The sequence below is a fragment of the Colias eurytheme genome, chromosome 9, assembly GCF_061535395.1.
Source record: "Colias eurytheme isolate Ceu_HAF_F1 chromosome 9, ilColEury1 Martin Lab GWU primary, whole genome shotgun sequence".
Classification (NCBI taxonomy): domain Eukaryota; kingdom Metazoa; phylum Arthropoda; class Insecta; order Lepidoptera; family Pieridae; genus Colias; species Colias eurytheme.
In genome coordinates, this window is record NC_142988.1 from 6,528,768 (window position 1) to 6,555,880 (window position 27,113).

The following is a 27,113-nucleotide window of genomic DNA, read 5'->3' on the forward strand; positions in this document are numbered from 1 at the left end:
CGTAGTTATAAAAATAGAGGGGGGGGGACATACTTTTTACGACTTTGAGAGCTGATATCTCAAAAACCGTTCACTTTAAGAAAAATGTTTTTTAGAAAACTTTATATCATTTTAAAAGACCTTTCCATTGATACCCCACACGGGTATGTACATCGAAAAAAAAAATTTCATCCCTCAGTTACATGTATGGGGGGCCCCACCCCCAATTCTTTTTTTTACTATTTAGTGTCATATTTTTGTAGCGGTTCATACAACACATATTCCCATCAAATTTCATCACTGTAGTACTTATAGTTTCCGAGTAAATCAGCTGTGACAGACGGACAGACGGACAGACGGACAGACGGACATGACGAAACTATAAGGGTTCCGTTTTTGCCATTTTGGCTACGGAACCCTAAAAAGGATCCGCACATACAGACACACGGACGTCCAAGACAGAACTTTTTTAAACTGTTTTTTAACTAGTTTAAATAACAAAAATGACATCAAAAATATCATGAACGTTAAAAATAGTGTTTTTTCTTAATATGTGTGTGTATGTATTATCTTACAAGTGCAATGTATGATACATAAAGACATTTTAAGTTTGAAAAATCAGATGTTTTGCGCGAAGTGACAGTAGTACCCACCTCAACGCTTCGCTTATGAGGCGTGCAATTGCAACATCAATACAAAAAACGTTATAAAAGTAAAAAAAACTCGTATTAGTCTAGTTTTTTTTATTTCTTGCGCTTGTTCATCGTATTCATAATTCATAGTAATCTACAGGGTGTCCCACTATTGGTATACTAAGCGCGAAGGGTCTTGTAGTTTTGCATACACTGATCACTTAAAAAATACTTAAACAACAAAATTACGTCAAAAATTTTTTGCTAAATTTTTCCTGAAAATTCATGTTTTCTTCTCTAGCTTCGCGCAGCCGGCATATACCGCTTATCTAATGTGAGCATTTTGTCTATGAAAACATAATCTTAAACGATAGCTCACGTGCTGGTGGCAAAGTTGGGCGGGTTGCTTGTTATGGGTGTACACATAGAGTTTTAAGAATTCATTTATTTGAAAAAAAAAATGCGTCTGGAATTTTATAAGTATTTTTTACGTACTCAGCGTATGCAAAACTATAACCTCCTTTGAGCTTAGTATACCAACAGTGGGACACCCTGTATACATATAATAAATCTGTAGAAGGGTCAATTCTGTACCTTGAAAATATTGAAAAAATAAATAGTAGGGGGTGTTACTGGATCGATACCAAACCCAAATATGTAATAAAAAAATTTTTTGTCTGTCTGTCTGTCTGTCTGTATGTGAAGGCATCACGTGAAAACTAACGGTTCGATTTCGATGAAACTTGGTATAATTATACCTTATTATCCTGGGCATAAAATAGGATACTTTTTATCCCGGAAAAATACGTAGAAAAAAACAAATCTTAATTTTTCCGCGCGGACGGAGTCGCGGGCGGAAGCTAGTACATATTATATTCAGGCAAAAGTCTTCCTGCGATGAGTACCTGGTCCGGCGTTAAATTAAATAAGCATTACGCTTTACAAGGTGCTGATTGAATTTAAAACCCGATAGGTAACCAAGGACTTTTCCTGAATTACCAAGCCATTCTTCAGAAATTTACTGTGTCAATCTAGCTTAAAACAGCGGTTTATAACTGTCTCCTTATTTATCTCTTAAAAATGCAACATCAAAGAAGTAAAATATTTAAAGCAGTGGTAATATATAATTATACACCCATAATAATAGTTGTCGTTCATATGCCACGGTATGATCGGTTGGCTAAAAACGTGCTAAGTAAATACAGGACGGCCATTACTAATCCCATTACCTGCAAAAAAAAGTTTACATTAACGTCACAGTATTAAATTTATTATGATCGTTCCTATCTATAAAATGGTCGTAAAAAATTATACTAAGGGAGTACATAAATGCAATTTAAGTTGCATATTGATAACTAAATCATAATATTATCGTCCCCAGAACATATGAATAGTTGGGGATTATTTAGCACGGTAATAGAGTTGAATAAGATCCTCTTAGAGATAAATCTCTAAGGTAGGTAGGTAAACCTAAAGACCAAGCGAAACAGCGGCACTGTAAGTTATTTTGACAAATGTATAGGTATCGATTTACCTAATAATTGTAATAAACCTGTAAAGAATTTTGTTTTTCGTATGTAATAAAATATGTTTGTCTTTATCTTGATTTAAAAATCTGTACTTACTGCTGCAGCTAGATAAGGTTCAAAATCGTTTCCATAACTTCTCTTCTGGTGGTTAACTTCAATCATGAGAGTTAAGCCCGCTGCGAGATATAGCACAAACGCTATTCCGTGGTATATTACTTCCTAAAACATGAACATTTTGATAAAATCGAAAACCAAATTATATTTCACAATTCTCCAAGTAATTCTCAGTTCAGTTTCAAGTGTAGATAAATAAGGCTATCTCTAATCTCTCCTATGCCTTGTTCGAGCGACAAACGTTTAAAGTTTACCAATTTTTTGAAGTGAAAACTTCTTTAGCGGCGTTGAGCACTTTTTTTGTAATGGGTATAAAATCTTAAACTCGCGTCAGGACACGTGACCTGATCGAAAAAGCGTAAGACGGATGGATATCAAACATGCTCAACGTTAATAATCAAGTTTTCACTTCTGCCGGCACTCCCGGAGTGCAACCCGTCTTTTTTTTTATTATAGGGAAGCGCTTGACCACAATCTTTGTAGTAGATTTTTGTAGGTAGAAACAATCGATCGGTGAATTGGGTCATTTTTCATTATATTGCCTAGAAAGAGGCTTTATCTCCGAATGATTTTTTTTAACTACCTATGTAGTTAGTACAAAAAAATAATTAAGTTCGTTAGGTATACTAAAATATACGTTTCAACTTACATATATAGTTTTAGATATCATAGAAGCCGTAGTAAATGATACCAGACATGAAGTCAATAGGCAGAAAGTTCCTATTAAAAACGATACTGAAACCAGCAGGAAGAAAAGTTCTGGATTTGGGTTGTATCTTGAAAATGGTATCAAGTAGTGGCCGACCACACCGACGCACGCTGCCCCCAAGAGCTAGAATGATAAAAAAAATATTAATCGTATAGCACTACACAAATAACATCAAAAAGGTCGCTTACGACTCTGAAACAGCAAATTTTCGGGTAGAAAATTCAGAGGGAAGACAAAAAATATTCCCTTTATATATTTTTCAAGTACACTATCAATTCAGTATTCCGTAGAATAATTGCACGCCTCATAAGCGAAGCGTTGAGGTTTGTGATGTCATTTTTGTTATTTAAACTAGTTAAAAAACAGTTTAAAAAAGTTCTGTCTTGGACGTCCGTGTGTCTGTATGTGCGGATCCTTTTTCTTGTTAACACGATAGCGACCGAAATACTTTACTAATCGAGTCTTTTTTTTTCTCTTACGCTTGAGTATGCTCAGGAATAGAACCCTTTCATTTTTCAGGGTCTGATTCGATGTGGTTTAATTGTTATTAAATAAACAAAAATAATAATTAATAAATATTTATTAAAAAAAAATTATGAGGCGTGCACTTTTGGATTTTCCAAATTATTAATAAATTACTCCTATTCCTTATTACAATATGTGACCCAGGTTCAAGGACAGTTTTAGACGAAGCGAAATAATTGATGTAGAGTCTACCAAGAATAAAAGCCTGAGCACTATCACACGCCGCGGCCGCGGCCTGCGCGTTTCTAGGTACATCTGGTTTCAATATTTTCAGTTATAGAACTGTAATTATGCTTTTCTAATATATATACATTTATTACCGGCACAAAAATATCTTAAAATATAAATAAATTCTTCAATGACGGTGCGACCAAGCACCTGACAAAGAATTTAATATTTAGCTGCTTTTTAGGTCTTAATAACTTTTTAACAATTAATTGATATCTGTTTTAGTTTAGGGAGGATAATAATTAAATAAATGAATTATAATGAATATATTATATTTATAATGATTCATTATACTTTACTCATATCAAGAAGCTTTATCAAGCACTTCATTAATTCAAACTAATTAGTTTTAATATCATTAAATACAAAACAAACAGTATCGCCTTAGTTCCTATAAAATAATGTATTGTTAAAATTGATTGTGTAAAATTGAGTTAAATATTTTCACAAATTATTAACTTGACGTCTTGACACAATATCTATGTATTTAAATTAAATAAGAAAATGTAATTAAAAAATACATAATGTTTATGTGTATAAGTGTATAACTATATCATCAGTTTCTAAAAAGCCATTATAAAAACTAATTTTAAAAAATTATCATTTTTTAAATTTCAATTTTAAATCGGCTAGGTTTATACTTTATGCAACGAGTGTTGATAAGTAATTCATAAATTATGTATCCTTTTCAATTGCTCTAGGAATCACACATAGGTAAGTATATGAACGTAATGACCATGTAATGACATCACTTATTTACAATTCAAGGAAAATTGAAATAAATTCGTAAGTAAGTGCAACACTAAAGTATTGAACACGTCTTTTGAATCGTTAAAATAAAGGTCGTTTTAATTGGCAAGTTTTGACAATACCTACCTACTCCTTAAATACTTTTCAATAAGTTTTTAGTATATAAAAGATGATCAATTGATGTGAGGATTATTTTTTTACGTTATATCTATGGAAAATAAGGGGAATCAAGACGTTCGTTCTTAACTCTTCAATTTAAAACAGTCCACGGTCCAGACCTTGCGCAACTTTTAAATGGGTCAAACAGCACACTCCGGCCTCATCAGATAAAATTAAATTAGGTTATGATCACACCACATCAGAACTTTTATATTAGGTGATATCTGAATGTATACGTATTTTTATATTTATCTAATTTTAAAGCTACTTTTTCATACAATGTCACCAAAATCATTAATTATAATTATTAAACAATTGAATAAAAAAATATCGTGAATAGAGAGAACACGTCAATATTGGAGTAATAATATCATTGGCTTGGTATTTAGCCGGAATGCGATAATTACATGTAACGAGTTTCTAGCATTAAACCGCAGTTGGATGAATCAATTTACTAAAATTAACGAACTGACATGAGATTTATGTAAATACGAGAACTAACTCTCTACTAAATAACGATTTTTTTTAAAATCATTTAAATTTTAAATTTACTTCATTCTTTTTTACATCCTTTTTTTTCTTTTCAATTCTGTACTTACGTCTTTACGCATTTTTCCTGTATCATCACATACAAACTTACAATTAAATAGTAGTTCTAGTTGATGAAGTAATTTGATCATGACACGCGATAATCATGCTACAAATAATAATAATTTAGAATTACGAGTCATATTATCTTACCAGTTGCGCTAGTTTAAGTAACCCAGGTAGTGTGCCGAGGTAACCTGTGTTAACAAACAGCGCTGAGCCTGATGTGGTGGCGGTTGTCCTTGTGATGGTGACCGTGTGTGACATTATGGTTCACTGAAAATATTAATGAATTCCTTAGGATCGTAAATTTTTAGGTTTAATTGTTATTACTGACCAGTGTTAAGGTTTTGCAGTCCATTTATACAAAAATAAAATAAGTTACAATACGTTTTTACTGTGTATACTCGCTCAATCTTTGTCCGCAAAGAATGAATGTCTGAAATAAGAATAAATACCTATGTACTTACCTAATACTACTATTATTTACATATACATAAATCAAAACTGTATTCAAAATACATAACTAAGTAACTAGGTACATTCTTACACGAATGTTTTACATGCTAAGGCTGTATATGGAGGCTCGCCAAAGTTTGCTACCTAAAGCCTTATATCCACTTGAGCATGCTCAGGCGAATGAGCGGCTCATTTGGCCGAGCCGCTCTAGTGGAGACGCCTGAGCATGCTCGGGCCGCGCGTGCTCAGGCGTCTCCACTTGAGCGGCTCGGCCAAATGAGCCGCTCATTCGCCTGAGCATGCTCAAGTGGATATAAGGCTTAAGATGACGTCATTCATCGTGTTACCGATGAGGTTATTGTTATGTTATATATGTCGATGATGAATGAAATTGTCGTATCCAGTCATCACCGAAAATGTATGGTCTAGGTCAACGCGTTGGCGGGCCGTGACGAGTTTTATGTGCCGAGGTCGCGAATATAAGAGTATATACCTAGGTACTTTCCGCAAGCAGTAAAATAACATCTGTTAAGTGTTATGTGCTGTTAAATATAGTTCCTACAAATACACTAAGAAAAAACTGTGCGACTCAACAAAACTAATACAAATCGGATATGGTCATAATGTTTATTGAGGTAAATAATAAGTAAGATTATTTTATATTATATTATTTTAGACCTATTTATAGAAATTACCATATGATAACAATAATTGACATATTATTTTTATCAGTACGTAGTTCGCAGAAATATAAATAAAATACTGCTAATTGTGTGTAGGACCTAAGTAGGTAATTGTTAATTGTACAACTCAGTAGGTACAAGGCTTATTCACTTATTGTCTCCGCCAATTCTAGAGGTTTTTTACACGTATTTCTTACAATACATTGAAGGAAAGTTTGCAAATAAAATAAATACCTACCTATTTAAAAACACTTGTTGTACATATTTTTTAATACATAAAAAAGCAGATTTTACTAAGCGTATGCAATTTATAAATCAAGTAACTTACCTTTTGTTTACGATGTCGTATTATATATTTAAAAAGGTGGAAAATCGCGAAAACAGCGAGTAGCTATATAAGCGTCCAGTGAACAACTGCAACAAATCAGACGGTGACTCACTTGTTGCTCTGCGCATGCGTAAGGCGACTATATAACATCAAAATATATCCTTTATAATCCAATCAGAGTATACTCCCATAAATTGGAGGAAGTGGTACGTGGTACGCTTTTAGAATAAAGTACATAGGATCTTAATGAGGCAAGACTAATAATAACTACCTAAATTTTAATACAGGTACATAATGCAATTAAAATATCTCGAGAAATATGAATTAAAATTATTCTTCAACATTTCGATAAGCATCTCTTTGGGAACCCAATGCTTGACACTTGGAGTTAATCAGGTAGAATAGTAATTAATAACTGCATAAAACTATTTATTATTTATATAGCTTTCTATATAATGTGTAAGCTGGAAATTTGCAATCATATCCAGGATTAAACTTGATCACTCTACATCCCTTATTTCTGCAACTTCCAAATACCTACAATATGTATAAAAATCGGCAAAAGGCGATTGCTACCGACTTTATTATCTTTTGAATATCGCATTTTCCAACTCTACTTTTTATTTGCCTTCAAGAACAATTAAAAATAACAATTTCTGAATTAAAATTGAAAGAAATTTTAATTTCTTACCTTTAGGTTGTTTTATATCACGATGTAATGAATGAATTTATTTTTACGAAGCAACACAGAAACTAATCAATTTTAACTAGCTTTCTAATGACTTCGAGACTACACCTATGACCTATCACTTTCGCTTTACGTATAAACATGGGCGTAGCTAGCCATGGGCACAGGGTGGGGCAAAAAAAAACCGGCCAAGTGCGAGTCGGAGTCGCGCACCGAGGGCTCCGAACAAACCTACTTTTTATTATGTTGTAACTCTTAAATGTATGTTTTAGCAATTTTTCCTTTATCTGTGCTATAAGACATTACTTTTAACCAAATTTCAAGACTCTGTGTTCACACTTCACGGGAAGTACAATGATTTCCTTGCGAATGTCGAAATTTGCGATAATTTGCAGCATAAAATTCACAGCTTTAAGAGACCGTAGACTTGAGTATTCGATATAAATTTCAGCTTGATAATGATAACTCTACGCGTTCCTGAGAAAAAGTGTGTTGACAGACAAACCGACAGGCAGACTTTGTTGTGCGTCTGTCTGTCTAAAAATACCTTTTTTTTTCAAGAACACGTGGCGGTATCAAGCTGAAATAATAATGAATAAATCAAAACAAACAAAAGATACCTACAGCCGTTTATGTTGCAAATTTCATCCCTATATTATATAGTTTATTTGTCTAATACAATAATATGATTCCTTTTTACCATAAAATATAGGTCTATGTAAATAGAAAAATAAACCATTTTAAATAACTCAGTAAATAAAGCAAAACCTTGCACTTCCGATTTCATGTTTGTTTTAGGTTAATGGTCACTTATTGACCATAAAAACACAAAATGCAGACAGATCCAGGTGGAGCTTTGATCGTAATCTTATAGTTTTTGACCGATATCTCGAAAACTGTCCTTTAACTTTAGGGCAAAAGTTGCTTAGACTTTTTTGTAGAAAGTAAAATTTCGCATATTTTATACCATGTAAATTTTTTTGTAAAACTTACTATTTACGGTTTATGGCCTATTTGATGAACCGGTTGATCGTTAAAATATTGGATTAATGAATAAAATGCATGTATGTACATAGTTTTTAGTTCACTTTATTCTCTACAAGTTTTGTTTGAAATTTTTTTTCTAGTGCCCATAGTTTTTGAGTTGTTCCACGTATAATGTAGAAATGCCGCCGCTCGGCGGGTGACGTGGCAGGCCAAAAGTTTTTTTACGGATGTAATAAAAACGAAGAAGAAATTTCCAATGCAAGTGGATTTTCACCGTTTCCGAAACGGATTTTTTTTTATTTTTTTTTACTTATAGATAATTTTTAATACATTTTTTTTTAATATTTTCCTTTATTTTATTCTTGCATCCGAATATAAAATAACTACTCAATATTTATTTAGTTGTACGAAATATATACGAAACATACATAGGTACCTTGAAATGTACTATTTATCGCCAAACGTTAAATAACTCAAAAAGCATAAGAAAATAAAGTTTCAAATAACGTAATCTTAATAAATGGATATATATTAATGCCTATGCATTTCATTGATTAATGCAATATTTAAAGAGTTACTTGCCAACCGGCTCATTAAATAGGCCATAAATCGTAAACGGAAAGTTTTACAAAAAGTTTACAAGGTATAAAAGATGTAAAATTTTACTACCTACAAAAAATTCCCAATATTTTTTGCCTTAAAATGGATAGTTTCCGAGATATCGGCCAAAAACTTTTATTTAAGATTGCGAACGTAGCTCCACCTGGATCTGTCAGCATTTTGTGCTTTTATGGTCAGTAACTTATCCTAAAACAAAAGTGAAATTGGATGGGAAATTTAGTGCGAATTTGGCTAAATAAAAACAGCTTTGAATGGGGTAACACTACTTTTTCTGGCACCAAAAGTGATTTAAATCATGTAACATAGAAGCGCAAGCTTTTTGTTTCGATCGCATTTTTTTTGTGTCGACTGACAACTTTCGAGTGAGAATTTTTTAACGGATATTAAGTTTTGTAGTCAGTACCTAGATAATTACGTTTTTTAGATTTGGTTAGGTACCTTCCAGGTCAGAGCCAGGGTGGGGCAAGTGCCCCACCCTGCCCCACCGTGGCTACGCCCATGCGTATAAATAACGAAAAATTCAATTAACGTTCAAACATTACATTTCTTTTTTTATTGGTATTTTAACTAAGTAGATTTAAAACAAAAGACATCGATACTTATATTGAGAAGAGAAAGTCTTTCCGTCTGTCTTTTCCACTTTCACGGCGACATTACTGCACCGACTTGGACGAAGTGACGTACAAGACGATCGAGGACTCAGCCCTCAGGGTCCGTCAGGGTTTCGTTCCTTTAATAAACCTCTAAAAGATGGAAAAGGGGGATGATTCTTTGACTTTGACTTTATTCTCGGGTAAAACCACAGGTTACCTATTTTTATATTCGCTAAAGCCTAAATAAGTTATGATCACTGCCAATTATTTTAAAGTGTACAATAAAGCTCTGAGCTAGTAACTACGCTGATGACAATTATTTAATTTAGAAAATATTTATTTATTTATTTGAATGTTCTCTACTTTTCTATAAATATGACTCTAGCGGTCCGCTCCGGCTTCACCTGAGAACTGTGGTAAATATATTATAGCCTGTAGCACGCAGGGATCACAATGTAACGTACGTTCAAACAAACAAAATCTTCAGAATTATATTATTACTAATACGATATTCATGTTTATGTCGTATTTTTAAAACTGTAAGTACTTTACCCATACCGTCTTGCCCCTTAAACATGGTTATATCTATACTAATATTATAAAGAGGAAAGGTTTGTATGTATGGTTTTCACGCATAAACTACTGGACCGATTTTGATGAAATTTGGCACAGATAATCTTTAGACCCTGAGAAAGAACATAGGCTACTTTTTATTGCGAAATATGTACCACGGGCGAAGCCGGGGCGGACCGCTAGTATAATTTATTTTACGAGTATGATAGGAGAAAATATTACCTTAGTTTTTGACACGCAATAGGTAGTACTGGTAAATAAGTTATTATTTACCAGTAATATTGCGTGTCAAAAACTAAACTAGGAAGATATTAAATATCCATATACTTAGGTTTAAAAATAAAAGACAAAATTATTGTTACCATTTATTTATTTTGATTTTACAAATTAATATACTTAGTTAAATTAATCTATTGTGTTATATTTCCCTTGTTAACACTAGGTACTTATTTGAATAGATAATAATAATTAAAGTTATATTTCAGAACTTAACAACATAATCAACCGTTATTCCGATTATTTATATATAATAAAAAATATTTTCTTATACGTAGACGATACCTGTGACGATACGTACAAATACCTATTAAATACAATATTGGTGACATTATTACATTTTGGTATAGTCTAAGTAGAATTTAAACGAGATTACTCCTTTTTGTCCTTTAATACAATTACAATTTTTATACAATCCATTCGTATTTTTCAAAACCCATTGAATATTTTTTTATAAAATAATTTGAAATATTTTTTAAAGTAAATGAATCGTCATAACAATTAGACTAGGCATCATTAACGATTTACAATAACTGATCAATGCTTTACACGTGCAAAATTACCATTAATGAAAAGTTTTATATAGTTAGATATCATAGAATTAACTGTTTATAAACTATGCTAAGTGACAACAAAAAACGCCATTTGGACGGTATCAGTTGCCTTAATACAAAAAACGCTGTAACTGACCACAAACATAACCAATTAATGCTATTTCTGTAATAAGATTAAAAAATAAACAATAACAGTCACACAAAATATGAACACACCGAGAACAATAAATAAAGTAGGTAGCTATATTAAATTGTCATACCAAGGTGGTATGGTTATTATGGCCTTTTCAAAAATATTTTAATTTTATTCAATAATTTTTATACGTTAATTTTCTAATGATAATGCGTAGCTTTAATCGAAACTAGTCAAAAAATAAAATCGTCATCAAAACACAGACATACTGTACATCGTAGAAATATGTTTTTTTTTTACAATAATAATAGTACATAGTTAAATTAAAACGATATTGTTCGGAGGTTATTTCCCAGCGGGGTGTGGGCGGGACCTGGCGTTTCACGCCAAGCCTGTGGCGCCATTCCTGTGTTCTTGGTACAATAAGAACGAACTGTACCCGTACGCCAATGTATTGAAGATACCGAACACCTGTAGATATAGAAAAAATATTAACCTACAACATCTAATGTGAAATAAAAACGTATTTTTTTGTTATCTTGATCAACATGTCTGCCGTTACTTTTATTTAGGCGCCGAAAAGTTATTGACGAAGACATGGATGTTTAAAAAAAGACGGACGGAGTATCGCCTAAACATTGAGTGAAGCCTAGTAATGGCGGCGACACATCCATGTGTGTGTGCCAGGTTGATTGCCAGATGCAATAAAATTACCCCACACTTTAGTATTTTTATTTTTCAATTTGATATACTTTTTATGTGTACCTACTCTAACTATTAGAACCTAAGCATAAATATAATTTATATTTAGCTTTGACAAATCAACCACTGGACGCGAAACCAAAGGAAAATGTATGAAAACTTGTTCAACCAATATTGGGGGGAGGAGATGTAATGTCTCCTTAATTATTATTAATATAAATAAAATAAAATGTCAGTTTATAACCAAACAATTAAACATGCTTCATACGATTTCAGTATACATATATTTACTTGAAATTTTCAAATTAACTGTCTCATAACATATTTTGTCGTAGACAGTATTAATTGGCTGTGATATTTTTTTTAAATATGGTTGTTATATAAGGGTTAGCATAGTATACATGTTTTTGTGAGAAGAAAATGTTAAAACAAATTTGCATTTTGTATGAAATTATTTTATCGTAATTTTAAAATTAATTAACTTTACATCAACTCCCCGACTTTTGGGAGAATGAAATGTTGAAATAATGGAAACACTATGGCAACAGCTGTCCTGATGACAATGGCGGCTGTATTTTTTTTTTCTATAAAATTTGTCGTAATAATTTTGTCATTAAAACATAAAAGAAATAACTTGCTTCCCTGTGGAATGTAATCCCCTGTGTTTTGTTATTTAAAATTGTACTGTTGCGACACCATTTAACCACGCAAGACGGCATTTTAAATATTTTTTGTGAAACAGTGACGCAGTTAATCAGTCGGTAGTTCACGACGTAATGACGGCCGACTAGCTTACTATGGTGAGAGTGTGTGCGTGTTCATTGTCTTTACACGATCGCCAGCTTACTACGGTGGCTTCACGTTTTTTCTTCGTAAAACGGCGTCCGTCTTTTTTTATACGTCCATGGACGAAGACAGATGCATATTATTCAATTGAGGATAAAGTTAGTATGTATTATATTATCTGTGTCTGGGTAGTTTATTAAAATAAACTTAAATAAAAAATAATACTCACAGCAGCCGCAACATTACGCCCATAGCTTCCATAAATTGACGTGAACATCACAATGAAAGCGATGAGGTAGAACAGCGTCTCCAAAGCTGTGCTGATTAATTCCTGTAAAAAACGACATAATAAGGTTAAAATACTTATGTTCATTTTTGAGAGGAAAACATGTAATAAATACAATCAAATATTACCTATTCGATATAGATTTCTTTTGATTAGCTTTAGTATATGAAGATATGTTTTTACTTATGTTGTTGATGGCACATTAAACTGAGAATAAGAAATATTTAATACTTTAAATATAATGTTAAATTTAAAATACAAAAAAATAACAATTAACGAAATTGTATATCGAAGTGAATAGGTAAGTAATTAAAATTATTCCATTCATTTTCAAATTAAAAATGACGTCACTCGGACAGACCATCACCATAATTGCCTCATATTTAAATATTCTATTAGCAAACACTAATTATTTAAACTATTATTTGTTTCCTCTAAGTAATTCTTTTACCTTTATTCAACAGCCATTTAAAATCGATTGAGGACATGTAAAAATTCATTCTTATCTGTCGGATACATGTATGATAACAATTCTTGTGGAAGTTTGAGATTTTATCAAATTGTAGAATATTCCAATATCCTATGATTCAAAATAATAGAAGTCGCTGTTTCATTTCACAGCGACGATTACGCTGAAAAGCCCGATAAGTATAGTAACATAGATAAGCTTTTTTGAGTTCGAGATTTGGAGTCTTATCTTATTTACAATCTCATTCCCTTTTCTCAACAAACAAACGTTTTATTCAATTGAAAAAATATTTTCAGATAACTTACGGACAAAACCCAGTTAATTGGTATCTTGAGGGCGTCCCTAACACTAAGCAGGTACACGAAGCTCCACATGAGGGTCGTGATGAAGGCCGTCACAGCAACAAACACATACCACGACGACGCAAACGGGGTTCCCAGGGACATACATATTATGCCGAGAATCTGAAATTCAAATATAAATATCTACGTTAATATTATGAACAACAATCCAATAAGTAGGTAGATACAAGAGAGTGTTATCGATGATTGATGATACATTAGAAATGAAGTTTAATTAGATAAATATGTATCTTAACTATTTATCTATATCATAGGTAATATATTGAGGGTGTTTGTAAGGCTTCATCATACAGATAAAAATTGTTTAATTTGCTATTATTTCTTATCAAAAGTCAAAACCCACTAAACGCAAACATGTTTGGCCTAGCCATACTAATGGTCTAGACTCTAGACTCTAGACTAGACGGTAATATTGATTCTATTATGTCTAATATTTTTTTTTATATATCTCGCGTAACTTTTGGTGTTAAGTTATTATTTATATAATGGATTCGTACCTAAGAAGATAATTTTAATGTAGAATGACGATTAGTAATGTATTCAGTCGCTTGTCTAAGAAAATAATACTTGTCTACTAGCATCTCGTACTTGTGTACTAGCACAGACTAATAATAATATACTACGTATACAAGTACTAGTATTATTTTATGCGAGTAGGTATACAATTTACACAACTTTCGATTTTTAGTCTATCTAGTTCTAGTACCTACCTACATATTATATAATATATTATTTTCATTTTATTTATGTTGGATATGATTGGATTTGCAGAATATAATTATGTATTATAATGACTTTTAACAACAACACGATAAATTTCAATTAAATCTCTATACTTAACCTTATCTAATCATAAAAATTATAACAATTGTGCATCATAGTCGTGTTTGTGTACACTAGCAACGTTAACATGTTAATTTAATGTCAGTTCGTAGTTGACGCAGGTAATTGGAATATCTTAGCGGTAATATCCTAGTACCACTAGGGCAACGGTGCCAGGTAAATGTCCGGTGAAGCCTCCCCTCCGACATAAACCGGTTCCATATCGCCCAAGCCAATGCCGGAACGCCGCACGACCTAGCTCATACCTAGCTGTCGCAATGTTCGCAAACAGGTGTACACATTCGTTTTAGTAGTCCCGAGTCCCGACCCCCAATATTTATGCGAGATGCAACTTCAACTAAATTCTTACCGGTTTACTCTTTGCTGCTGTGCTAGTAAAATATTTTCAAGTCGAACATGGTCGAACGATCTCACACGTGACGCTATCTGAGAGTCGGCTTTTCACTTCAAAACAAGTAGGTACCTACTTTTTACTATACATATTACGTATTCTTTGCGTTTACCAACGTTTACGTAATAATTCCTACTGAGTACTGACGCTTTTACTTAATTTTTATAATTTGAATGGTATTTATCCAGATTTCGTAATATCTTGATTCTTGGTATACAATATTATTCTACGTTTATAATAATGTAACTACATAACGACATGCTATTAATATACAGGGTGACTGGAAATTCGACGTGATCCTGCAAAGGGGTTACTTATACTAGAGGTCATTTGCAACAAATTAAGTCCAGTTAAGCTGGGGTCAAAAATGGATGGTTATTGAGCTATGACAGATAAAATTTTCTGCCTTTTTACCAAAAACAATTAATTATGATTATTTTTCCGACCAAAATATCGACCAATAGAATTGCACCATTCGACGTCACGTGGTACAACCTACATGGTTATTATACTGATAATTTTTTGAAAATTTTCTCTGGTCGTTGACGTCAAACTGACAGGTTCAATTCAATTGTGAAATTATTGGCCGACATTTGGGACGGAAAAATAATCTCCCGAATACCACACGAGCTTCAAAATTATCTGGCATTTCCCTCAAGATTCCCTGCAAACAAATAAAGTCGTCAAGTTTTTCAGGAAAAATCACTCGCGCTTCGCGCTCGTGATTTTTTAACCTTGACTAAAAACTTGACTCCTTCATTTGTTTGCAACGAACCTATCGGAAAATACCCGATAATTTTGAAGCTCTTGTGGTATTATAAGTGAAAAAACAACTACACTGTTAACATTCAATTGATATTTTTTTGAAAGCCGAAGAATGAGCGATCACTTTAAAAAAAAAAGCTTGCCCAAAACTTGCATCACCTCAAAAAGAAAAGGGTCATAGCTCAATAACCATCCATTTTTTACCCCTGGTTAACTGGACTTAATTTGTTGCAAATGACCTCTAGTATAACCCCTTTGAAGGATCACGTCGAATTTCCAGTCACCCTGTATAATATACATCTCATTTGACGGCTCTAAGCTTGCAAAATAAAAAGTAGGTACATAACTAAGTTCTAAACAAAGCAAAAATCTTTCTCTCAAAATACTTATTTCCTTCATAGACAATGGTAAATATAATATGTACCTACACATTTTGTAAAGTCTACCTACATTTTTTTTAAATCTATACTTAACCAAAAGCACAGAAAAATGTCATCATTATTTATCCTAAGGATGGCGATTATAAGTCCACATAAGTAGTATTTTGAAAAAAAAGAGACAAAATTTCCAATGACACAAAAGCCATCTTTAAGTTTTGTCTCATTCTGCAAGATTTCTAGTTTCAAAGATTTTGTAACAGCGAGACTGAAACTAATAGCGTTTTACAATGCATGCATTTATTACAAAAGCGCTTTAACGTAAACGAGGTCAAAAATCGATGCCATGTGTGTGACGCGTGCGCCCGCGCAGTGCTGGTGAAAGTGCGTGCCAGCATCGCCACGCATACACATGGGACTCGACCGCCATTTGCTGTCTATCAATGGGAATGAACACTAAACACATACCTACATGCTAAAATTTCACTCTAAATAACAAGCGGTCGATGGCCGGATGTCCGCTACAGCTTAATAATATTGATAAGCATTTATAAACCCGATACTCTTATGATAAGATGTTTTTGGTATAAAGCTTTGGTGTACATTGTTATTTGTATGTTGTAGTATTACTCCGTGAAAGTTTACACAAAATAACCATCGAGACAACAGCTTACAGTAACTATTCAGTAGTCTGGGATACCTATAGCCAGTTCAAAATAAATTTAAGCAGTACTTGTTTAAATAAGACTTTAATAACTTTGCTACAAATTGCCCCTATAATATACTTCCTACTATAGTAATATTTTATGTAAAATATTATTTCGACGTGTTCACACTATTCGGGTCAGTGGGTATCTTGCCAACGCAGCGACCGTCGCACCCAAAAATGTTGTTATTGCTCAGTAACCATACATCCGCACCATACAGTACTATAAAAAATTTTCAATATAAGTACATAAATAATATAATTTATTAAAACTATTTATAAAATTGATATTTGGTGTACAAAATGGAAATTATTTGATGGAAATTGAATAAAATATGCACTGTATTATGTATGTTACTTTTAGAGGTAATTTGATTATTATTGACATACAGATCAATGTTCAATGGAACGTAAGTGTGGAATTTTATTATAATACCTAAATAAGCCAAAAATATTTATTAAAATGCCATCAAATATGAACGGAAGTAAATTCATAAAGATATCCGACTCAAACTTGACCATTTCATTTGTAAAGACAATGCTGGCCACTAGCTATACTACAAATAGATTTTTTTATGTCAACGACCTCAGTCTATGCGCTTCCCGTTACCACACCTCACTACAGTTGCAGCTGTTCCCCGTAGCAACATGAATACGAGATGAAAAAGTATGGAAGTCGAATACTCGAAAGTCGAACGTAACTGATAAACAAGACGCCAATCATCGACCACTCCGAGAATAGGATATTGAAATATCAATTTTTCGGTCTCAATAACATGTGATGTTTTGAGAAATTTTATTTATTTTTTACCTTAAATTTATTACTTGAGCATTCCTCTGCATATTTAAGATTAATTGTTTCGCCTACGTACATGCTAAATTATATTCAAAAACAAACATGTAAGAAGCATGTAATGTACATTTTATTTTCATCACAGAGCAAGTAATATATTTTCATATAGGTAGCTGTCAAATACACAAGCACAAAACTTTGACAAAACTGGGATTTATAAATATTTTTGGCAGAAAACTTAGTCTATTATATTTTTGTAATATCTTAACTACCTATAATTTATAATTATATTTACCATAAAATATTATAAGTATACAACACGATTGTGATAGCTATAAGACGTGACTGACTTTAAGTAGGTAGAAGGAAGTAGTCTTCAATATCGACCGATTGTCGTATTGAATCGAAGTGTTGACCTTGATACTCGATATTCAATGCGTAGCCACTTACTACCTATAGAAGAGATACTTTTCAATGAAAGTTTTTCAATTTCATTGCCCCAAATTCTAAATCGTGACGACTTATAAGCCGGCGATTTAAAGAAAGCCAATATTTACAAACAACTTCAATTACGAGAAACTATAAATGCTCGGGTCGTTTATTTAACAACATTAAAAATTTAAAACCCAATTTTAAAAAAGCAAAATCATTACATATAAATACCTGAAGAATTTTATTGTCTTTGAACTTCCTTTTTTTCAATTAACGCAGTATCTAGCAAAAAGCAAAACCTTGTGAAGATGGCTTGTTTCCAATAATGACGCTAACGAAGACCCAATACATAATATATTTCTACCTGTGGGCCTACCTGTAGAGTGTAGGTAAAGCGTGGGAACGCCATTTAATAATTTAGTATTAAAATACAAAGCTACAGATATAACAACGACGTTACGTAGCTATTGTTTTAATATGAGCAACTCAAACTCATAGAATGAGGTCACGGGCTAATAACAGTGTGAAGAGAATTAATAGATTCGGTCGTTGCTACTCCAAAAACTACTATCTCAAACAGACGTTATTTTACATTACGTTATTGCCATTTCACATCCTTTTCGCTGTTACATGAGTCAGTTCTAATTGTTAATTAAAAGATCAGGAGCAACTACTTGAACCTTTTTGACGTTCCTCCGTCTTAGGTCAAATGCAATCTACTTCTAGATGACTCGTCATAGAATTAAAGTTGATGTCACTAATCAACTCACCAACGAGAATAAAATACAAATAAAATATCAACCACACTGTTCAAGGATTAATTAATTTATAAGGACTATGTGGTATTCATACATCATAATAATTATTCTGAATGCACTAACCACAATTACGTCATTAATAAAATAATGTCTTATGTCACAAAGGACTATTTACACGCATGAATGCAAGAATGCAAGAATTATAGATCACAAGAGGACCTTAAATGGACTTTCTAAACAAGAATGAATAACAATTATTATTAAACATCACTCCTCTCGGGCCATATCTTTATATGGAGCCTTTGCTCATAGCAGCCAACAGGTACCTACCTATATTAAATGACTACTACACCTGATGAGAAAGATCTGAAAATTTTATTTGTAGATCATTAAACATCTAGGATATATTATATAATGCTCGCAATGAAAGAACAAGAGAAAGACGACCTCTAAAAATAACTGTTGCTGTCGGTAAGATTAAAAATACATACGGTAGTAAACACGAATAAAAAGACGTGACGAGACGTTAGTTAGCCATCATAATATTGTACCTAAAAATCGTTACTCTTGTCTCAGTATACTTAAATCATTATTAACTATATTAATTGTAATTATTATTATATATCTATCACATTTAGAATATAGCCTAGAGAGTACAGAATAGCACTTCGATAAAAATCATTGAGTTTTATGGTTAACTTTAGATTATAATACATATTATACTTACTACGAATAAAATTTTATTCGTAAATTATTCCATATTTAATAAACACAGAAATATTTATAAAATTAAAATTTAAGACAGAATTATGTAGGTACAGTAAAAAAAAAAGCTTAATGAAAATTTTCAATGTGGAAGTGTAGCTAGGTACTATTAACTATTCTGTGGTGGAAGTATATTTGGTATTTGCACAAGAATGTATCTAGAAGATTTACATAATCACGAATCAATTACACAAACTTGTTTAAGTAAGAAAACGTAGGCATTATCTATTTATATGACGTGTGCTAATCATGAGTCCTTGAATGGCGTCAGGTTTCTACGCGACATTGTTAATTATATGATCTTATACCTACTGAATTTCCATGTTAAAATAATATTCATTTTCAAAACACAATTAAAAATAAACCTCTCCCTAAATGGAAGTATTTTTGAAGACCTGCATCTTACTTACAGCTTACTCTACCTACTCTTCTTTTGAATGGCGATAATTTGTGATGATGTGTGTGACTGCTTTGCGTATGATGGATTGGGATACAATTTGACGTAGACTTATTTGTCCATAAAAGGCCGGCAAAGCACCTGCAACACTTCTAGTGTTACAAGTGTTTATGGGCGGTGGTGGCCCACCTGCCCCTTTGCTTGCTCTGACATAAAAAAAGACAATAAACATAGGTACATTATTATTTACTACATTAACACTTAATATGCTGGATAAGCATAGAGCATACATTTTAAAACCACTACCACGTTCTGAGCTTAGTATGACTGAAATAAGTGTTTCCTAAACAATTTTACTAAAAATTCCCAAGTGCATGCGTTCCCAACACATGCATGCGTTGACAATTGACATGACGAAGTATATAAATATGTTCACGTGTTTCAAAATAATACACAATTATTGTAAAACCAAAGAGTTTCTCTTTTATCACGCTCTGATAACTATTTATAAGTATGAGACACGAAAACAAAATATGTACATACTCGTGTGTTAATTGTATAATATAACATAACGTACACGGTTCATTTTGAACGAGAGATTAATTCTAATGTTCTTAAATAACTTTATATATATTTTTTTTATATTAAGTATGTTTTTAGCTTTTAAATTAATATTTATTCTAAATTAAATATGTAGTTACCTTCTCAAACTACAGAAATAAATGGATATTGTAATGAAAATTTGATTTATGTCTTGTAAAAAAAATCTAGTCACGCCTTTCACGTGACGAGACGCCAAATACAAACATACAGAGATATATCCATCTACTTAAATGTACGAAAAGTGAAATGATGAGAAACGTCAGGTTAATCATGTCGACATCTACCGACGCACGCTGCCTTTGGACCAATGTGTTGACGCCAGAACTACTTTCATTTTGATACCAGCTTTCACCCGTCTGATACGTAAAGCTATGCACAGTCCTGCTTTACTTGAACATATCGTTAATGTATTAGGTATTGCATTTTGAAGCTTGGATTATGAAAATCGTATAAGTATAATCGTAAGTAGTTACTAGCATGGACCAATGTACTAGGTATGTATCAATGGTACACTGATTTAAATGTGTAATTTAGATTTAATATGCCTACCTGTCTCTTCCACGTTTCCTACAATATATTTAAATTATTAATCTTATGATCAAACATTGTATTTTCAAATCTTATTTGATAAAATGAACCACTGCAAACATTATCAATAGTTTCCGCACATTTGGTGAACAACAATCGCTATCGATGTTATCGAAATTTGTTATCAGTCAAGTATTTCACTTGAAAAAGATGTAAAACGCTGTCGAAAAACACAAGTATAATATAAGCACATAAAACATTTTGTATTATAAAATAAAATGCATACTTAACTACTTAACTTAACTATTATTTGTTTACGAAAGTAGAATAATTTAAGAAGTGTTACGCCTAAAAGATACGTAATAATTATATACTTTAAATAATTATATATTATTAACCTCTGTTCATTTCATATTTAAACAATCTTCTTTTACTTCCCGTACATTCAAGTCTTACTCACATAAATAATCCGAAATATAAGCTTTGACTATAAACAATGATGATAATACATATCATGTTTAATATATTTTTCTACAAACATTGATAAGATAGTTCACTTTTTCATGACTCATTAGAATTCATATTGTCGCAGTCGCACCTGCGAGTTGCGACCTACCAAGATATTGGGTATTTTTTATACTTCTATCTTACGTCATATAAAAATTTACAATTTATTCTATTTAATAATAATTTATCTATTTATATATTCTCAAATTCTGGCTTAATTTACAACAGAGTTATTTATTAAGTACCTATTTTTTTAATTAATAAAATTAATGAAACCTAAATCATCCTTATTATGGAATGTTGGAAAAAAATCTATTTAATTGTATATTTTCAGAATCGTGCAGTTAAATGTTCTTATCATAAAATTAAGTAAAATATATTTTATGGACACACCGAAATAACATGCAAGAGGTTACAAACCTTATTGCAACCATAATGTGGGCGTTGATGACATAAAGATTAAGGGTCAATGTTTTCTAAAGGTTAGGTACTTTAATTGGCGTTGTTATTAGAAAAATACTAACCATATTAAGTATGTATGATTTCCACAATCATTTAATTTCAATTGAATTTTTTCACATAAAATTGTTAATTGCAATAAAAAAGTAAGAAATATCTCTAAGCTACCGAGATTTATTGTATATGTATAGTTTAAAGCTACTGAAAATCGAAATGTATATCTAATGATATCCGATACAAGACTCTACATTGCAGAACCCATTCAAAAATAAATACGTAATAACATTCGAGTTAGAAGTTATCAAAATAAGACACTTGAATAAGTAGTTATAAAAAATCATAAATAAAATCATCCTTTTGTATGTGACACATAATAATATTACCTATAGCTAAATGATATTCACAAAAATTCAATTTTTATTTTTTAACTCTATTTTCATTCCACATTATCGACTCTTTTTATCATCCAACTCGAACGTACGCAGCCAAAGGACGTGGAATGTCAATACTCAATACATTAAAAAATAAATGAAAATCATTTAAAGAATTAAACAATGAATGTGAAAGAACACTATTGCACTGCTAATAGTTATTTCCATAAGGGCCGATTTTTCAATGCTTGGATAAAACTTATCCGTCCAATAAAATAATATTAAAATGTCACGTAAACTGTCAAATACGGGCAATTAGAATACGTTTTAAAAATGGTAGTTTTATACATTATTCGACGAATAAGTTTTAACCAAGGATTGAAAAATCAGCCCTAAGGGCGTTTGTCCACTACAAGGAATTTTACGGTCCGGCATTCCGATTTTTTACGGTCCGGTATGGCACGCCATTAATCTATATACTAGCTTGTGCACTATACGTAATTTTACTGTCCGACATTTTACTTTTCCCTATTCCGGATGGTTTTTTGTGTCTACGAGTCGCTGTAGGTATAATTGTTTTTGAATGCCCACTTGCTTGGATTTTACTGTTTTTACTGCATATGCCAATTAAAAGCAAGCTCTTGTTTTACTTTCTTTTAGTTGGCAATGAGATTTGAGAAGTCGGTATTGTTATTTTATATACATTGACCAAGCATTGACCTATAATTATTATCTAAGTAAGTGTTGGTAAGTTAAAGTTCAAGTGGGAATAGCTTAATTAGCTCCTCGTCACCGATTAAAATAAATAAGTGAAACACGCATTTTAAATCTCTTACGGAACTTTACTTTTTATTATAATGAAGTAATATAATATTTCACCTTCTATATTTTTTACTCGTTTCTTGTAAAATACAAAAACAATCATTTATGATAGCATTATACCGCCAAACTTCCTTGAACTGTACCGCACTGATCCGAGTAAAGACGGACAGGTGCACAAGCAATTCATCGGTTTTTTTCATGCCACACCGGACCGTAAAAAATCGGAATGCCGGACAGTAAAATTCCTTGTAGTGCACAAGCGCCCTAAGAGTAAGGGCCGATTTTCAATGCTCGGATAAAACTTATCCGTCCAAAAAATTATTACACGATAATATTAAAATGTCACGTAAACTGTCAAATGCGGGCAATTAGAATACGTTTTTAAAATGGTAGTTTTATACATTATTCGACGAATAAGTTTTATCCAAGTAACTATAAATAAAATAAATAATTGATGCATAATCTAGGTACCTAGTCAATAAGGATTCTTGCAACTAGAGTAGCGTTAGCTACTATTAATAATTAGTATTCTATGACTAGAGTCAAGATCACACGATTTAACCCATCATCCATGATGGGTTCCAAATATCTATGAAATTAGCTAGCAATGGGCATGAGATAGATCTTATGATAAAGAATAAGATTATGATTCTGTAAATATCACAACACGGTTTATAACTTGAACGGTGTAATACAATATAATTTTTAAACAAGATATAAATTCAAGGTCGACCTGTTAGAATTATCGCGAATTCAAATTTCTTATGTATTACATGTATTAGTGAGGTGGACGGATTCGTAATAGTTGCAAGGATACGGCGCGGTCTGAGGCATGCGAACTGGCAACGATGATATCAGCAAGCTGTTATAGCGTAGGTGACTGAAGCATGCCTAAATTATAACGAATACGACGTAATACCTATTGATCATTAGTTATATTACTTATTACCCATATTTGAAACGAATCTTCTCTGAAAATTTTATTAAGTACTAGCTTTCCACCCGCAGCCTCGCCCGCGCAGTCAAAGAAAAACCCGCATAGCCCCGTTCCCGTGGGATTTCCGGGTAAAACCCATCCTATTTCCCGGGATAAAAAGTAGCCTATGTCCTTTCTCGGGTATCAAAATATCTCTATACCAAATTTCATGCAAATTGGTTCAGTAGTTTAGGCATGATTGAGTAACAGACAGACAGACAGAGTTACTTTCGCATTTATAATATTAGTATGGAAGTATGGATTTATGACTTATGTAAAATTAAATATGACGGTAGTTACTTAGGTAATAGGTAGGTACTTTATGAATTCTGCATTTGTTATTCTATATAACTCGTCAACGTATAATAAAAATGCTTTAAGAGTAGGTACATGCAATTTATAACATTTTAATTGCTTTTAGGTGCTCAAGTAAGAAATTGGCAATCAATTAAAAATATCTAAAATAGCACGCAGTAATGCGCTCATTTATAATGACACAATAATTATCATTAGTAATGATGTCGTTTCGTTGTTATATTTTTTAATTTTGTTGCTACAAAAATAGTATATTTATTAAGACATAATTCGTTGTGATAATTATTGTTAAATATATTATCAGAATAGTTAGAGTAGGTTAAAAGCGCTGTGCTTACAGAAACGGGTTTCTACAATACTTCTTATAATGTTTTTTTTAAGATTATTTCATAGGTACGTACAAATCATTATTGCGGTAGGTAGGTATACGGTTTAGTGAATGATTTCATAAAGTTGCGCCAACCTACGTTCTCTATCTCGCCGAGCGAGTTATAACTTAGGTTTAACTTATAAACACGTCTTGGTAACATGCCACGATGAATATAATTTTATAATATTATGTGATCATTACCCACACACTGCCTACTATGCTATGTGACCTCCAAACCGGCAAAAAACTTTCTCAGCACTTTGAATGCATAAAGTATACGTACACACTTGTCACCACACACCATGCATTATATGTGACCTCGATAAGAAACACCGTTATATTATAATAATAATACCTACCTAAGCAATAATACTGAGCACCGCCTGCAAAAGTGCTAACTAGACATAAACACGGACACGAATGAGTTTCTTGTCATTATTTACAAACTGCGCAATGAAAATTTATTTATAAGAATGATCGCATAAGACATGAAACTTTAAACTTGTTTTAATGTTAAAAAAGATTGAATAAATCCGAAACAATAAACAATACACATCACTAATAATAAGAATGAAAATATTTGGTATCATTGTGAGAAATGATAAGTAGCGTTATGCCTACAATAATCGTCGTCCGCATCGTGGGAGAATAAAATTAGTAACATAGGAAAACAATACTCACCAACTCAATGACTTTGAGTAAACCAGGCGTCGATTTGAAATATTCTACATCGATTTTGATCCAGTCCAGCGCGCCGCTTTGCTGCTGCTGCGGCGACGCCTGCTGGGAGGTAGGCTTGTTATGGTCGACGGTCACCACTGTCTCGGGAGCCATCATCCTTTTTTTCTTTAAACTTTTTAAATGTATAAAAAATACTGAATGTTACAAAACACGAACACAGACACTTGAAACCTCAGCACACTAAAGACGCGTGATACATTTTCGTCCGGCAACTGTGAGCGTAGTATAGAGCGTACAGCGCGCGACTAAAGAATGGCGGGGAAATAGAATGGTATTGGGTAATGGGTGGCGACCGTCCTCGCGTCGTTCGTCGCGCTGCCGGCTGCCTGTCGAAGTGCGCTCAGCGGTGCTGGTATCCGTGACAGCCGCTGCTCACTCGTTCACCGAGCTATTTCACATACCAGCCTCATAATTAATAATGTAGACCGTCATTTAATACATTTAGTGTGATTTCTAAAATCTACTATATTATGTCCTAGACATACCTACATAATTTTCACATGTTTATCTGTTCAATTGTTGTAGTTGTCATGCATATAACGAGAAGTAATGTGTATTATTATTTATTTGTAGATTGATCGCTCCTTACTGAAACTTGGTTGAATTTTGAAAAAAGTTTGAAACTAAAAATGTTTATACCTCCTATAGAAAAAGACGGAATGTTTCATTTTTACACAGTGTAATTTGTAACCAAGAACATTCTTTATCAAATAAATTTGTGCGCCTTATAAAATATTGCATTGCACTATAATATGAGAAATAACATAAGGCGCGTAAAAATTTAACAAGTATTATAAAAACTAAGTGAAGTCCCATGTCCCCTAGTGGGGTAAGGGGCAGATGCATTATACATCTGTTTCACTGATCGATTTTCTTTAGGGACAAGTAGGTGATCAGCCTTCTGTGTCCTACCAGACCGAGACATTTTTTTTTCTTCGTCTCCACCGGGAATCGAACCCAGGACCCCTCGCCCCTCGGTGCTACGCTCACGCGTCAACCATTGTACCAAGGAGGCGGTCGAAACGGGTCGGTAGGTAAAAACTAAACTAAAAAGTAATTATGTTCCTTTACATGTGCGAAGTGAATCATAACAATATTATGTCGCCAATACTTATGTTGAAATACCCCATCATCATCTTGTTGCCTTAACAATTTGCCTCTAGCTTATGTTTTTCACAGAGCGAAAGCAGGGTAACTTTCATTATAATATGTTGTATAACGTAATTGAGTATTTGAATAATAAAAAAATAATGATTTTTTTTATGTATTTTAAAACCTTATTATTAATAACATATTTAATGCAAAAATCTCCAAAAAAAATATTTTTCAATTAATTATAAGCAATTAAAAATTGATGAAATTTAAATTAAAGTCACGTGACTATAAACGCGCCATGACTGGTCACGATAGATGTGATGTCAAAATGTTATAGTTGTATTCGTTTTTCTAGGTTTTTCTATCAACTGCAATGAGTGAAAACT

General features: G+C 32.5%; 2 protein-coding genes across 2 annotated transcripts; both read right to left on the reverse strand.

The window, feature by feature from the left end:
* Positions 1–1,483: 1,483 nt before the first annotated feature.
* On the reverse strand, positions 1,484–6,829 carry LOC149905854 (uncharacterized). The gene is made up of 5 exons (XM_090105163.1): positions 6,684–6,829; positions 5,367–5,489; positions 2,904–3,086; positions 2,237–2,359; positions 1,484–1,840 (listed from the first exon to the last, which is right to left on the reverse strand). The coding sequence occupies exons 2-5, from the start codon at positions 5,478–5,480 to the stop codon at positions 1,766–1,768; spliced, it is 495 nt and encodes a 164-aa protein (XP_089961289.1). The 5' UTR covers positions 5,481–5,489; positions 6,684–6,829; the 3' UTR covers positions 1,484–1,765.
* A 3,667-nt stretch (positions 6,830–10,496) lies between these two features.
* On the reverse strand, positions 10,497–25,969 carry LOC149905855 (plasmolipin). The gene is made up of 4 exons (XM_090105162.1): positions 25,573–25,969; positions 13,657–13,815; positions 12,826–12,927; positions 10,497–11,579 (listed from the first exon to the last, which is right to left on the reverse strand). Exons 1-4 carry the CDS (start codon positions 25,726–25,728, stop codon positions 11,490–11,492), a joined length of 507 nt encoding a protein of 168 aa, XP_089961288.1. The 5' UTR covers positions 25,729–25,969; the 3' UTR covers positions 10,497–11,489.
* Positions 25,970–27,113: the final 1,144 nt, after the last annotated feature.

Coding starts and splice junctions, on each gene's coding strand:
- LOC149905854 (XM_090105163.1), bottom strand. CDS start 5,480: ATGTCACACACGGTCACCATCACAAGGACAACCGCCACCACATCAGGC. Junction 2,360..2,903: donor TGATATCTAAAACTATATAT/GTAAGTTGAAAC, acceptor TTCATGTTTTAG/GAAGTAATATACCACGGAAT. Junction 1,841..2,236: donor AACCTTATCTAGCTGCAGCA/GTAAGTACAGAT, acceptor TTTTTTTTGCAG/GTAATGGGATTAGTAATGGC.
- LOC149905855 (XM_090105162.1), bottom strand. CDS start 25,728: ATGATGGCTCCCGAGACAGTGGTGACCGTCGACCATAACAAGCCTACC. Junction 12,928..13,656: donor CAATTAACTGGGTTTTGTCC/GTAAGTTATCTG, acceptor CGTTTTTTACAG/GAATTAATCAGCACAGCTTT. Junction 11,580..12,825: donor GGCGTAATGTTGCGGCTGCT/GTGAGTATTATT, acceptor CTATATCTACAG/GTGTTCGGTATCTTCAATAC.